We start from the raw sequence: 13,405 nt of genomic DNA on the forward strand, positions 1-13,405 counted from the left end.
AATAATAAGAAGAATAAAAAATTTTTTTACAGTAATTATGGCTGATGGGCTTCTGTGCAAAGATTTTGCACATGTCACAGTCTTTACGGTAACCAAGAGGGAAATCCCAAACTCTGATTGGATGATCGACTACGTTCCCCTACATTATGCAGTCTCCTCTCCGCAACGCGACGCGGAGGTTGTGGACAATCGACAAGTGTTAAAATACTGAATTTATTAAACGAACTGCCGGAGGAATATGTTAAATAGACAGTAATCTGTCCAGCTGAAGAAACGCACTTTTGTAATATTCAAAAGCAGGTAAGAGGAGCTATTATTCTTTAAAACATGGAAAGTACGTTTAATGTAAGAAGTTCCCCTTTCTGAAATGATCCAATGATTCCGGTAGCTGAAACGGCAGGTTGATGTTAGAATATCAGGCTGAAGCTTGTTTCAGTTTGGGAGTAATGTGTCAGTTTAAAAAATACATTTATAAAACGCTATAAACCTTGTCAGCTTTTTTGGCATTGCAGGTTCGCTGAAATTTGTGCTAGCCTAACATAACGGCACAGCTCTGAGCTAGCCAAATGTTACCTTAGCTTGTAGCATTCGTTAGCTTGTGTTTATGGCTGCGTATGAGGTTGCTAAGCTAACCCGGCAACTTACCACTGTAACATTAGCTGGTAGTTGCAGTAACGTTGGACAATTTATTTGACATATCCATCTTATTTTTCTGTGTAAACGTAGTTATTATACGTTCACACTTGACAGTAACGTTCCTCCCATTCACTTTCATCTCTAAACAGTAGATGGACGCAGAAATACTGAGTGATGATACACAAGCATGCACGATGAAACCATGACGACTTAATGGATGTGACGTACTAGGGTTTATCATATTTACAGCATATGTTAGCCGAGTATGAAGGCACTGATTAAATGTTCCAGAATCTGTCCAGAATCACGGTGATGCTTAAACAATGTGCCCTTACTGACATTACCACTTAAAGTACAAGATCTCATTATATTTCTGTTATAGGTGACAGTATAGAGTTTTTCTTTTAGTTCGTTGACTCTGAATATTCAGTGTGAAGGCAGCATTTACTTTCTTATTTTGTGTGGACTAAAGTGAGTTTGCAGTAGTGCTTGCTTTTTGATGTTGTTCATAGCATAGTTTTAGGAAAATTCTGCCATCTGCATTTGTACATGAGCTTGGTTTATATCCTTCACTCCCAAAATATCATTCATGTTTTCCTTCAGGCTTTCTTTGTAGATGAGGAAACCAGAGTGACATGCCACATACAGTATTTGGTTTCTGTGACTGTTGCAATCTTGCTTCCAACTGGTGTAGCATGTTATCCGCCTGTCTGTCATGGTTTAACTTTATGTAAAACTCGGTGCCAAAAGGATTATGACAATCTTTCAAAGCTTTGTTTCTTAGATTACACACTAAATTACTGCAGTCCACATCAACATTAATGACTAAGCAGTGCTGTTGTCAACACCAAGTACATTCATAGGTATCTGTGACTGTGTGTCAGTAGGGCAATGGTTTTGCTGCTGGTAGCTTAATGTTGCCCCAAGGTACTGTATGATGGGTCTCATGGTGTCATGTGTAAATATCAGGTAGCAGTGTATTTAAGGTCTTGAATTTGAGAAGTAACAACTGTAACAGACCACTGACTTCAAGGTTTAGTTTCATCATAAACATTCACAAGTAGATTTTTCATATTTTTGAACCTGGTGCCAAGCTAATTCAGTAAAAATGTATCCCTGCACCTATTGTACAACAACATAAGCATAAATCAAAACCCTGGTAATATTTGGCATCCAAATCTGACATCCCATTGCAGCTAGTAACTGCAGCTGACTTTGGCACGTTTCATAATAATCCTACCACACAGGAAGTTGAAACTGGACAGTTTAAGTTTGTTAAATGCGTCTCTCCTTCCTTTTTCTGCAGCAATCCATCAGTGCACTTTCCAGACCACTGACTGTTCGACATGCTGTCCAGACTGAGGACAACCTGGTCACTGAGGCCCAGTGTTTCTATTTGTAGAAGGGCACACACCAAAGAGAAGGGCAAGCCCCTCATGCTCAACCCTCGCACCAACAAAGTGAGTGGAATGCTAAAGCATTTAATTTGTACACATGGCAGTTAAAGAGATGGCAGCTTTATTAGCATGACTTGCAGTTTGTCAACTCCTTTGTGTTAGATCCATGCCAGTTCGGTTAGAGTTAAGCATAAGCTTTATAAGGCTTTGTATGTCTGGATAGAACATAATTGTAATGTATGTCAAAATGGTTATAATATTTTGTGCTTACATGGTAGAAAACAATACAAAGACAATGAATGCAAGTCAACTGGAGAAAATGCAAAATAAAATGGCTAGTTATAAACTGTTTCTTTTTGACCAAGGTTTTGACTGTTACTCAAGTAAAGCTACTGAACCCTTTGACTTAAGGTAGAATTGTTGATGAATATTGATGAATGTGGACATAATCCACTGATAAAATTAGGCATTTTGGGTAGAATTTTGAAAAAAGTGATTGAAGAGGAACTTGACAGAAAGATGAAAAGCATTGGTCTTTTGAAAATCTGAGCACACCCATATTTGTTGCCAAAAAAACCTATTCGGTTTGCTAGTATCCAGTTCTTTTGGTCCATATGTAAAAGAGTCCTTGGGCAAGACACTAAAACCCAAGTTGATCCCAGTGGCCAGGCCAGTGCCTTATGTGGCAGCTTTAAAACCGTTAAGGTAGAAGAGTGCTAGGACGTATAAGTGCAGTCCATTTACCATTATTAAATTTGTATAATGTATATACCCATTCAACAATATCACATTGTTTGATACAGTACCTTGCATTGGATGTTCAATCTTTTATTTGATTGAGGCTGTATTTTATTTGGCTGGAAGGGGTCTCTTGTCAGGATTTTTCCAATGGCTGAATGTTACTAATGACATTTGTAACATGAGGCTGTAGCTGTGTGAAGAGACCTCACACTCTGTGTAGACTATGCAAAAGATAACCTAGAATACACATGGTGTGCTAAATATAGACATGCCAACCTACTGTATATGTAAACTGGTCACAGGGTAGCTAGCTAATGATCACAGAAATATTGTACGCAGCACAACTATGTTCATAGTCTGGCCAGATTTTGTATCATTTCTCCAGTTTAGAAATTCATTTGCTGATCAAAACCAACTCAAGTGTGAGAAGATGCTGAGATGAAGGTTTGGGGCTACAGGATTCTAATGCTTTTCTTCAGTGAACAGTTTGGCTGTCTGGTTGTGACGTGTATTTATATGGCAGTTTATCTCATTGTGTATTGCATTTTAAACACTGCAGATGTGGCTTGCATCTGTAAACCTCAACAGTGAAAGGTACAGTGTTGCAGAAATGTATACAAACACACAGCTGAGCAGACAGAGAGGAATGGATGTGAAGGACCACTCCATAATGCAACAATCAGCCAGTAACAGAGACTGTGTGAGCAGTTTATCAAACAGCTGTGAAACAAGAAGAACACACATTTGCACAAATTTGCCTGTCGTTCCACTGCCATCCAAAGCAGGCTGGATGGCAGCGGAAACAAATGTAGAGCCTGTGATGAGCGTTGCACAGCTTGACATGTTTCCGTAGGTTCCTATGATAGAAAAACCTCTGAAGAGTTCAGAAGTTCAGAGTTGAGACTGTTGGTGTAAACATATTACATATTTGCATGCTCACACTACACTCTTTTAAAACAGTGCTGCCTGTTGAACACTTACATCACTTAAATTACAAACCCCCCTTTCCTTTTTTGAGTTTGTTGCAGGCATCAAATTCTAAATTTGTTTTGTATTTACAAAATGTAATTAAGTTCGTCAGTGAAAACAGGGAAAACCTTTTCTTTGTACTTTTGTCAGTTAAATAAAGGTTCAAGTAAAGTAACAAATCACAGATTTTAGTTTTTATTGGATTTTGGAAAATGTCCCATATTTTCTGGAAATGGTGTTTGCAACTTGACTTTATTCTTTAACAAAGTAGATACCTACATTGTCTCCTGTCTTTGTGTGTGTCTGTTTCTCCGAAGGGCATGGCCTTTTCTCTAGAGGAGCGACAGATTTTGGGGATACATGGTCTGTTGCCTCCCAAAGTGGAGACTCAGAACCTTCAGACTTGGCGCTTTCAGAATAATCTCAAGAAGATGACTGACCCTCTACAAAAGTAAGGGCATATTTTGCTTAAAATGTATGTAGTATGGCCACAGAATAATCTTATGTATGCAGTTTTAAGCACTTTTTATTTATTAATGTACCATCTAATATAATATCTGTCTCTAGCTAATATATCTTTAAACGCGTTCCGTATGTGGTTTCACTTTTCTTCTTTCCTAATTTTTTTTTATTTTTTTTTTTTATATACAGGTACATCTACCTGATGGGCATCCAGGAAAGGAATGAGAGACTTTTCTATAGGGTATTGATGGAAGGCATAGAGGAACTGATGCCAATAGTCTACACTCCTACTGTAGGCCTGGCCTGCACACAGTATGGAAACATCTTTAGAAGGCCCAAGTAAGCATGCAGTAATGTTATCAAAAATCAACTACAAAAAAGTAAAAGCTACCAGACGCATTGTACCTGTAGCACTCTTGTGAATTAATATCTGAAGGTGCGTGAACTGAGTTTTTGCACATTATCTGATAAATCAAGTGAAAAAGAGGCAAGGCGTGGTTCTCTCAGCTATTCTAGCGTTTCATTTTTATAAAGTTTGTGACAACCAGGCATCTGTAGTTTACATTTTTGTGAGGAAACAGGACATGATGCAAGGGATGAAGAGTGGTTAGGAGCAGCTTATGGTGTCAGTTTGAAATGAGTCTTACTAGACCCTTTAGCTGCTGAAAAGAAATTAGTTAGAGTAGCTTTAAGACGAAGGAAAACAGAAATGAATGGCTATTGTGTGCACTTCCACCTGCCTGGCTTGGTGTGCACAGGGTTCAGTCTCCTGTTCAGGAGAGTGATAAACCTGGAAATACTTCTTGATAACGTATGGGCTTCAGCCAGAGCTGCTGGCATTTTTGTAAAATGTTGTATGGGTGTTAAATTTGTGGCCACACCTGGACTATAATAAAATTAAGAACATTATTATAGTGGACATGTATACCTGTTTTTAGTAGATAGATTTTTACTATGATCATTAAAGTTGTCAACTACCATCTTGTTTCTCTCACCAGAGGCCTGTTCATCTCCATCCTAGACAGAGGACATGTCCGCTCCATCCTGGACAACTGGCCCGAGACCAATGTATCAGTGAGTACCTGAGAACCTTACCACAATAATACCTTCTCAGCTAATACCTCTGTTGCAGTGTGAAAGAGACTTCTGTAAGATGTGAGATGTCGGTCACTTATAGACATGGTTATAAAACTCTGAATTTATAGAATATTAAAAAACAAAAACTACAATTACAGTATCACAGTACTGTATGTCTAGGGAAGTCTTGCTATCATTTGGATTTTTAACATTTGCTAAGGTTCTGTTCAGTATTACTCAGAATTGTGTTAATGTTAACTTCGATGACTAATGTTCTTCTTTTCTACGTCCTCTTTTACCCACCCTTTCTCTAGGCAGTAGTAGTAACTGATGGAGAGCGTATTTTAGGGTTAGGAGACCTTGGTGTTTATGGAATGGGTATCCCTGTTGGCAAACTTTGCCTGTACACTGCCTGTGCTGGCATTAGACCTGAGAAATGTCTACCGGTGGTGATCGATGTTGGCACAGACAATGAGGTAGGAATCCTATCTGTATGTTCTACGTACAGTATGTGTGAATATTTATGGAAGTAGGACACTTTGTATATTTGTCTCTATGTTCTTTCCCTCCAATCAGACCCTCCTTAAGGATCCGCTGTACATGGGCCTGTACCAGAAGCGAGACCGCTCTCAAGCCTATGATGATCTGATTGATGAATTCATGGAAGCTGTAGTGGACAAATATGGGCACGGCACACTAATCCAATTTGAGGACTTTGGGAACCACAATGCCTTCCGCTTCCTTAGGAAGTACAGGGAGAAATACTGCACCTTCAATGACGATATCCAAGGTTCATATAACTCCTCACACAGCACTTAGGAATTCTACTTTTTAATATATTATGTGTACAGATAATTTCACTTTGTTAAATGATTCTGTCTTAGTTTCAGATTTATTTTCTGCCTTTCTGGGAGCTTTTGGTGCTTTTATTCACCATGAAAATAAAACAAGAGGAACCTGAAATTTGCTTAAATTAAGAAATCTATTACAGTGAACATATGTGATCTTTAAGTCATATTACTCCTGTAAGGTAATACAGCTGCAAGCAGAAACTATTTGTAGAAGTCACCTGTGGTGAGTCCAGTGAGCTAGTGACAGCTGTCATTTGAGAACTGGATGCTGAGACACGATGCATTAACACAATAATAATGCATTGCATTGTCTGAAAATCAAATCCAGAAGACGGCAGTGTAGCTGCCTCTTCAAGGCAGACAGTTGATTGTTTTACTCTTCTGTTCTTATAAATATTTCCAGGCACTGCGGCTGTAGCCCTTGCTGGTCTGTTAGCAGCTCGGAGAGCTGTTGGTATACCCATCACTGAGCAGCGGGTACTTTTCTTAGGAGCTGGAGAGGTAAGCTGTCTATTAATCAGTCTTGAGTTCTCCTGTTTTTGCTTTGTTGCTTGCCTTTTAATTTTTTTTTTTCCAAAGGTCACATATACAGTGGCAAGAAAAGTATTCTTTAAAATTCTTTTAAAACTCTTTAAAATTACCCGGTTTTCTGCATTAATATTTGTTTCATTAATGGGCCTCCAGATTTGCTTACTCCTGACTCCAATGACCTTTTGGTTTATGGCATTATCCTAGGAGTTCACATATTCTTTCCAACATACACTGACTGTTTGAATGAGGTATTCAATACGGACAAGAACAATACAACATTTTGTGTTTTATTAGTTTAAATAGATAGTTTCTGCACAGTTGTATGTTAGATGAAGACATGGCCATATTTTAAGACAAACTATATTTAAATGCTGATTATTTCAAAGGGTTCACATTTTCATCTTGTCAAAAAAGAAAAAAAGGCCCAATTGTAGGCGTCATACTGGTAATTCAATAAGAAATAACTGGTTTATAAGATACGGCACTGGCATTGCAGGAATTATGGTTCAGGCAGTGCAAGCCACATATTTTTATTTGACTAAGGTGCTTATTGCATTCATACCTCAGTGAAGAGACAGCCCACATTCTTTCTTTAAGTCAAAAGGTGTCACTCTCTCCACTTGTCGCTTTTTTGCTTGTCATCATTGAACATAAATGGCTAAATCTCTTAAAAGTCATAGCCAATCAGCACCTCCAAAGTGCATTTCAGTTTGAAAGCAGAAATCCTTTTTTTAAAATTGTGGACCAGTGTAATAACATTACTTAAGAACTAAAAATAATCAAAACCATGACAGCACTGACCAGAACTTTTAGAGAATGAGGATTTGCTTTGTCTTTCTATAATTAGAAGCAATGATTTTGCTATGGTTACACCATCTGAATATTTTAATTTAACTTAATGAGGTTGTTTTTTTCACAGGCTGCCCTTGGTATTGCCAATCTGATTGTCATGGCCATGATGGAGACAGGGCTGGCTCAGGCTGAGGCCAGGAAAAAGATCTGGATGTATGATAAAGATGGCTTACTAGTAAAGGTTAGTGTGCGAGACTCAGGCATTAATAGCCCGAGCACACATTAGTCTGTGTGTCTTCCCACCTAGCTCACTGCTTGTACAATGTATACACGGTGAACACTGATTTTACGATTTTATTGATTCACTGTATGTGACTCCAGGGCAGACCACAAGAATCGGACATTGATCAGAAGCCATTTGTTCATGACAGTCCAGGGAATATAGAGAGCTTCTTAGATGCTGTCAACACCATTAAACCCACAGCTATCATTGGTAAGGAACTTCTCATTTTCTGCATTTGTGAAACTTTAAACTTCTCATTACAGTTTAAAATATGCATTGTTAAGTTTTAGCCATTGTGCACTATATGTGGCTTATTGTTATTAGCTAAGCAAAATGGAGTGTTGAATCAAGCAGTCAAGCCTCCATTTCAGCCTCATTGTCCTTTATGCAAGAATATATATTTTGCCGTTTTCAAACACTTGCTTTACCTGACTTTACAAGTTCATGGCATCTATTGTTTCTCTCTCCCACTTTCAGGTGTGGCAGGAGCTGGGCATCTGTTCACCCATGATGTCATCAAGGCCATGGGAACTCTGAATGAACGACCAATCATCTTTGCTCTGAGTAACCCAACCAATAAAGCAGAGTGCACAGCAGAGGAAGCCTACACACTCACTGATGTACACAGTTCTGTCTTTTGTTTTGCCTAGCTCAGCATTAAGAGTTCCCGTTTGTGCTTTTTATTAGTTGGCTTGTTTCCTCTAATCTCGCTATCCCTTTGTTTCTTTGTCCCTCAGGGTAGGTGTCTTTTTGCCAGTGGCAGTCCATTTAGTCCAGTGACTCTGAGCGATGGCCGTGTCTTCACTCCTGGACAAGGGAACAATAGTTACATCTTCCCAGGTGAACAGAAAGAAAAAGCCAAACAGTGTGATGCCATATCAGTATATAGCATTAAGAAGAAACAAATCCAAGTGTTTAACTTTCAGTGATGCTTGCACTGTGGACAAGTATCATTGGATAACAACCCATTGTTAAACCCACGATGAACGCTGTGTTGCAGGTGTGGCCCTGGCTGTGATCCTGAGTGGAGTGAGACACATCAGTGACACAGTATTCTTAGAGGCTGCTAAGGTCTGAATTAATTTAAACATGCTGATGTTCATCTTTACCTCTGGCTTACCCAGTTCTGCATTTTCTTGCTGACTTTGTCTTATAGTCATATGCTTTATATGTTCATCTAAACCCTTTGTTGTCTCCTGTTCTCTCCTTTTCTAGATTCTGCCATAACAGCTAACAGATAAGCTTTAAAAGGCTGATCTTGCTTTGTACTTTTTCCATCTGTGTTCTTTCCTCTTTTTCTGGGCTGCATTTAACTTCATAATACTAATCAATACAAATTAATGAATGCCAACACTCTTTGTTCAGTACTGACAGTTATTTGCATGGTATTAATATTAGTAATACTACTTTGGCCATTTCTGTCACTTGACCCAACAGTTCTTGGTTTTTAATATGTTATTGTTCTTATTATGACTTATTTTGAAATGGCAAACAGAAACATAATGCAGTAGACAATCAGAGTAGTATTCATCTTTTTGAGCCACAGAAATTCATTTTCAGCCTCTAAGCATTTTTTTTTGCTCCTTCCAGACCCTTGCAGAGCAGGTGACAGATAAAGAACTCAAAGAAGGGCGACTCTATCCTCCCCTTTCCAACATCAGAGAGGTCTCTCTCCAGATGGCTGTTAAAGTAAGACTCCAAAAAAACACTCACTTTTCTTGCTAATAAAACTGAACTGCTCAACTTTGACTACTGATGAACCTAAATTTAGCTTCTTTAACATCTGATTGCACAACTTTATGACCCTGTTCCACCACAACCTGACAAACTTTGTGACCCCTGGCATTCAGTGTTGTCAACTTAACTTTCTCGCTAGATTTTAAGGGTGTAACGATCCATCGCTCTGAATCTGTCCATTGATCGAACACCCCGCGATCTAATGACATTGATGCAAAATGTAAACATTGACATTTTGTGTTTTATTTTGACAGCCAGCCACATATGTACAGGTGCTGGTCATAAAATTAGAATATCATCAAAAAGTTGATTTATTTCATTAATTCCATTCAAAAAGTGAAACTTGTATATTATATCCATTCATTACACACAGACTGATATATTTCAAATGTTTATTTCTTTTAATTTTGATGATTATAACTGACAACCAATGAAAACCCCAAATTCGGTATCTCAGAAAATTAGAATATTGTGAAAAGGTTCAATATTGAAGACACCTGGTGCCACACTCTAATCAGCTATTTGACTCAAAACACCTGCAAAGGCCTTTAAATGGTGTCTCAGTCTAGTTCTGTAGGCTACACAATCATGGGGAAGACTGCTGACCTGACAGTTGTCCAAAAGACCACCATTGACACCTTGCACAAGGAGGGCAAGACACAAAAGGTCATTGCAGAAGAGGCTGGCTGTTCACAGAGCTCTGTGTCCAAGCACATTAATAGAGAGGCGAAGGGAAGGAAAAGATGTGGTAGAAAAAAGTGTACAAGCAAAAGGGATAACCGCACCCTGGAGAGGATTGTGAAACAAAACCGATTCAAAAATGTGGGGGAGATTCACAAAGAGTGGACTGCAGCTGGAGTCAGTGCTTCAAGATCCACTACGCACAGACTTATGAAAGACATGGGTTTCAGCTGTCGCATTCCTTGTGTCAAGCCACTCTTGAACAACAGACAGCGTCAGAAGCGTCTCACCTGGGCTAAAGACAAAAAGGACTGGACTGCTGCTGAGTGGTCCAAAGTCATGTTCTCTGATGAAAGTAAATTTTGCATTACCTTTGGAAATCAGGGTCCCAGAGTCTGGAGGAAGAGAGGAGAGGCACAGAATCCACGTTGCTTGAGGTCCAGTGTAAAGTTTCCACAGTCAGTGATGGTTTGGGGTGCCATGTCATCTGCTGGTGTTGGGCCACTGTGTTTTCTGAGGTCCAAGGTCAATGCAGCCGTATACCAGGAAGTTTTAGAGCACTTCATGCTTCCTGCTGCTGACCAACTTTATGGAGATGCAGATTTCATTTTCCAACAGGACTTGGCACCTGCACACAGTGCCAAACCTACCAGTACCTGGTTTAAGGACCATGGTATCCCTGTTCTTAAGTGGCCAGCAAACTCGCCTGACCTTAACCCCATAGAAAATCTATGGGGTATTGTGAAGAGGAAGATGCGATATGCCAGACCCAACAATGCAGAAGAGCTGAAGGCCACTATCAGAGCAACCTGGGCTCTCGTAACACCTGAGCAGTGCCACAGACTGATCGACTCCATGCCACGCCGCATTGCTGCAGTAATTCAGGCAAAAGGAGCCCCAACTAAGTATTGAGTGCTGTACATGCTCATACTTTTCATGTTCATACTTTTCAGTTGGCCAAGATTTCTAAAAATCCTTTCTTTGTATTGGTATTCAGTAATATTCTAATTTTCTGAGATACCGAATTTGGGGTTTTCATTGGTTGTCAGTTATAATCATCACAATTAAAAGAAATAAACACTTGAAATATATCAGTCTGTGTGTAATGAATGAATATGATATACAAGTTTCACTTTTTGAATGGAATTAGTGAAATAAATCAACTTTTTGATGATATTCTAATTTTATGACCAGCACCTGTACCTATTTAATCTATGAATGAACAACAATATAAACTGTGTGCACATTTTTGTTTGTAAATATGCACATAGTTGGCTTGTATGGGTTTACTTTTGACTGGCAGCACACTCTTGTCATAGATGTAGGTATGCAAATACACCACAGTGAGGTCATCAGTATGCAAATTAGCATATTACATCATCTAGTGACATTAGCGACTTTTCCGTGAGGCTTTAGCTGTTTGTTGTTAACTAGTCACATCTTAACTTTTCAGGATGGCACAACATTGCTGAGTATTTCACTGTAGTGGTCTTGTAACATTTGAATGTCTGTGTAGTACTTTTATCAGTTGTTTTTGTTTGCATCTGCTGCTCAGTATTAGCCAGTGCTAAAATGTCTCTTTCATTACAGGTGGTGGAGTATGTCTATGCTAAGGGCATGGCATTCCACTACCCTGAACCTATGGACAAGAATGGCTTTGTACGTGCAACTGTCTGGAACACCGACTACGACTCCTTCCTGCCGGACACCTATGACTGGCCAGGTGTCAGCTTCAGTCCCAAGACTAGTTAGAAGTAAAACAGACCCTCACTGTGCCCCATGTCATAATGTCACTCTCTTCTTTTGCTCTCCACTTTATTCTTAATGGCAGATCTTTTGACGTGACTGTAGTTATCTTAGTGCAGACTTTCTAATGTAAAAAGGCTGTACAGGTTCCTTACTGCTGCCATGTCACTGCATTTGCACTACACCATTCTTGCTATATTTGTTAAAAAGTAGAGTGGAAAGTGGCACTTGAAGGAGAAGGGCATTGAGTGGAAATGGTCCCCAGTGTCCCATGTAAATGTAGACAGCACCAGGAGGGCCATCTAGTGGTGGATAGAGGCAATGTGGAAATGTGGTTTCTTTAAGACCTTCTTTGTTTTGAGAACAAAATTTATATTTAGGAAATTATATTGAAACGTGTTGTGTATTATGCTCAGTAGCAATAGTTGTGCCACTGCAGCAGGTTAAAGTACAGAATAGTAGACATAACTCTAGATTTTGTGCTGTCATGCAGGAAATATAACATGCAATATTGTCATTTTCACCCATTTTAAAGGGTAAATTTGCACTCCATATTTAAAGTAATGGTTCTGTTTTATTTTTGTTGTTTTGTACACCACCAATGCTTGATTGTAAGTTTGATCAAAACTGAACACTCCATTCACTGCTACTACTAGCTGTCAGACTTAAAGCACAGATTTTAAAATGGAGTACAGAGTTCTACACTGCCTTTTTCCACACCAGATGTGTTTAAAATGTATGCTTGAAGCCTTAAAGGATTAAAATGTTGAGCCTTTCTTTGCAAACCAAGACAGAAATAGAGGGACCAGTGTAAGTCGGGAGGGATGGAGTGAGTACTTAATGAGACATCAGAACAAAAAGAAGGGAAACTAAATAAAATTTATTTCTAAAAAACTCCTTCACCTAGACGGCACTCATGAAACCAACATTCACTTTTAAATGCTCTAATTGCATTGTATTTATTTGAAGTTATTTTATTTTAATTTTGGGGGGTATATTTAGATCCATCCATCCATTTTCTTCCGCCTGTCTGAGATCTGGTCATGGTGGCAACAGGTAGCCCAGACATCCCTCTCCCCGGCAATGCTTTTCAGCTCCTCTGGTGGGATTCCAAGGCATTCCCAGGCCAGATGAGATATATAATTTCTCCAGCATGTTCTGGGTCGATTCCAAGGTCTCCTATCAGTTGGACATGCCCGGAAAACCTCCAAAAGGAGGCACACTGGAGGCATCCTGATAAGCTGAACCAAGTCAACTGGCTCCTCTCAATGTGAAGGAGCAGTGGTTCTACTCCAAACCCCTTCTGGTTGTCCAAACTCCGCACCCTATCTCTAAGGCTAAGTCCAGCTACCCTGTGAAGGAAACTCATTTCGCTGCTTGTATCCACAATCGTATTCTTTTGGCCACAGCTCATGACTATAGGTGAGGGTTGGGACATAGAGTGAGTGGTAAATTGAGAGCTTTGCCTTTTGGCTCACCTCCTCCTTCACCACGACAGTCTG

At 39.4% G+C, this 13,405-nt stretch overlaps 1 protein-coding gene across 1 annotated transcript; it reads left to right on the forward strand.

The window, feature by feature from the left end:
* The first annotated feature begins 124 nt into the window (after window positions 1-124).
* On the forward strand, window positions 125-13,195 carry me2 (malic enzyme 2, NAD(+)-dependent, mitochondrial). The gene is made up of 15 exons (XM_020593804.1): window positions 125-300; window positions 1,943-2,096; window positions 4,061-4,194; window positions 4,395-4,544; window positions 5,204-5,279; window positions 5,597-5,758; window positions 5,859-6,072; window positions 6,537-6,634; window positions 7,584-7,697; window positions 7,838-7,949; window positions 8,217-8,359; window positions 8,477-8,579; window positions 8,740-8,810; window positions 9,330-9,428; window positions 11,748-13,195. Exons 2-15 carry the CDS (start codon window positions 1,983-1,985, stop codon window positions 11,907-11,909), a joined length of 1,752 nt encoding a protein of 583 aa, XP_020449460.1. The 5' UTR covers window positions 125-300; window positions 1,943-1,982; the 3' UTR covers window positions 11,910-13,195.
* Window positions 13,196-13,405: the final 210 nt, after the last annotated feature.

Source organism: Monopterus albus, unplaced genomic scaffold, assembly GCF_001952655.1.
Source record: "Monopterus albus unplaced genomic scaffold, M_albus_1.0 scaffold20.1, whole genome shotgun sequence".
Taxonomy (NCBI): Eukaryota; Metazoa; Chordata; class Actinopteri; order Synbranchiformes; family Synbranchidae; genus Monopterus; species Monopterus albus.

What these genes read in the sequence shown, in the direction of transcription:
- me2 (XM_020593804.1), top strand. Translation starts at nt 1,983, where the DNA reads ATGCTGTCCAGACTGAGGACAACCTGGTCACTGAGGCCCAGTGTTTCT. An exon ending in TAAACCCACAGCTATCATTG is followed by an intron (nt 7,950 to 8,216) that starts GTAAGGAACTTC and finishes TCCCACTTTCAG; the next exon opens with GTGTGGCAGGAGCTGGGCAT. An exon ending in CTCTCCAGATGGCTGTTAAA is followed by an intron (nt 9,429 to 11,747) that starts GTAAGACTCCAA and finishes CTTTCATTACAG; the next exon opens with GTGGTGGAGTATGTCTATGC.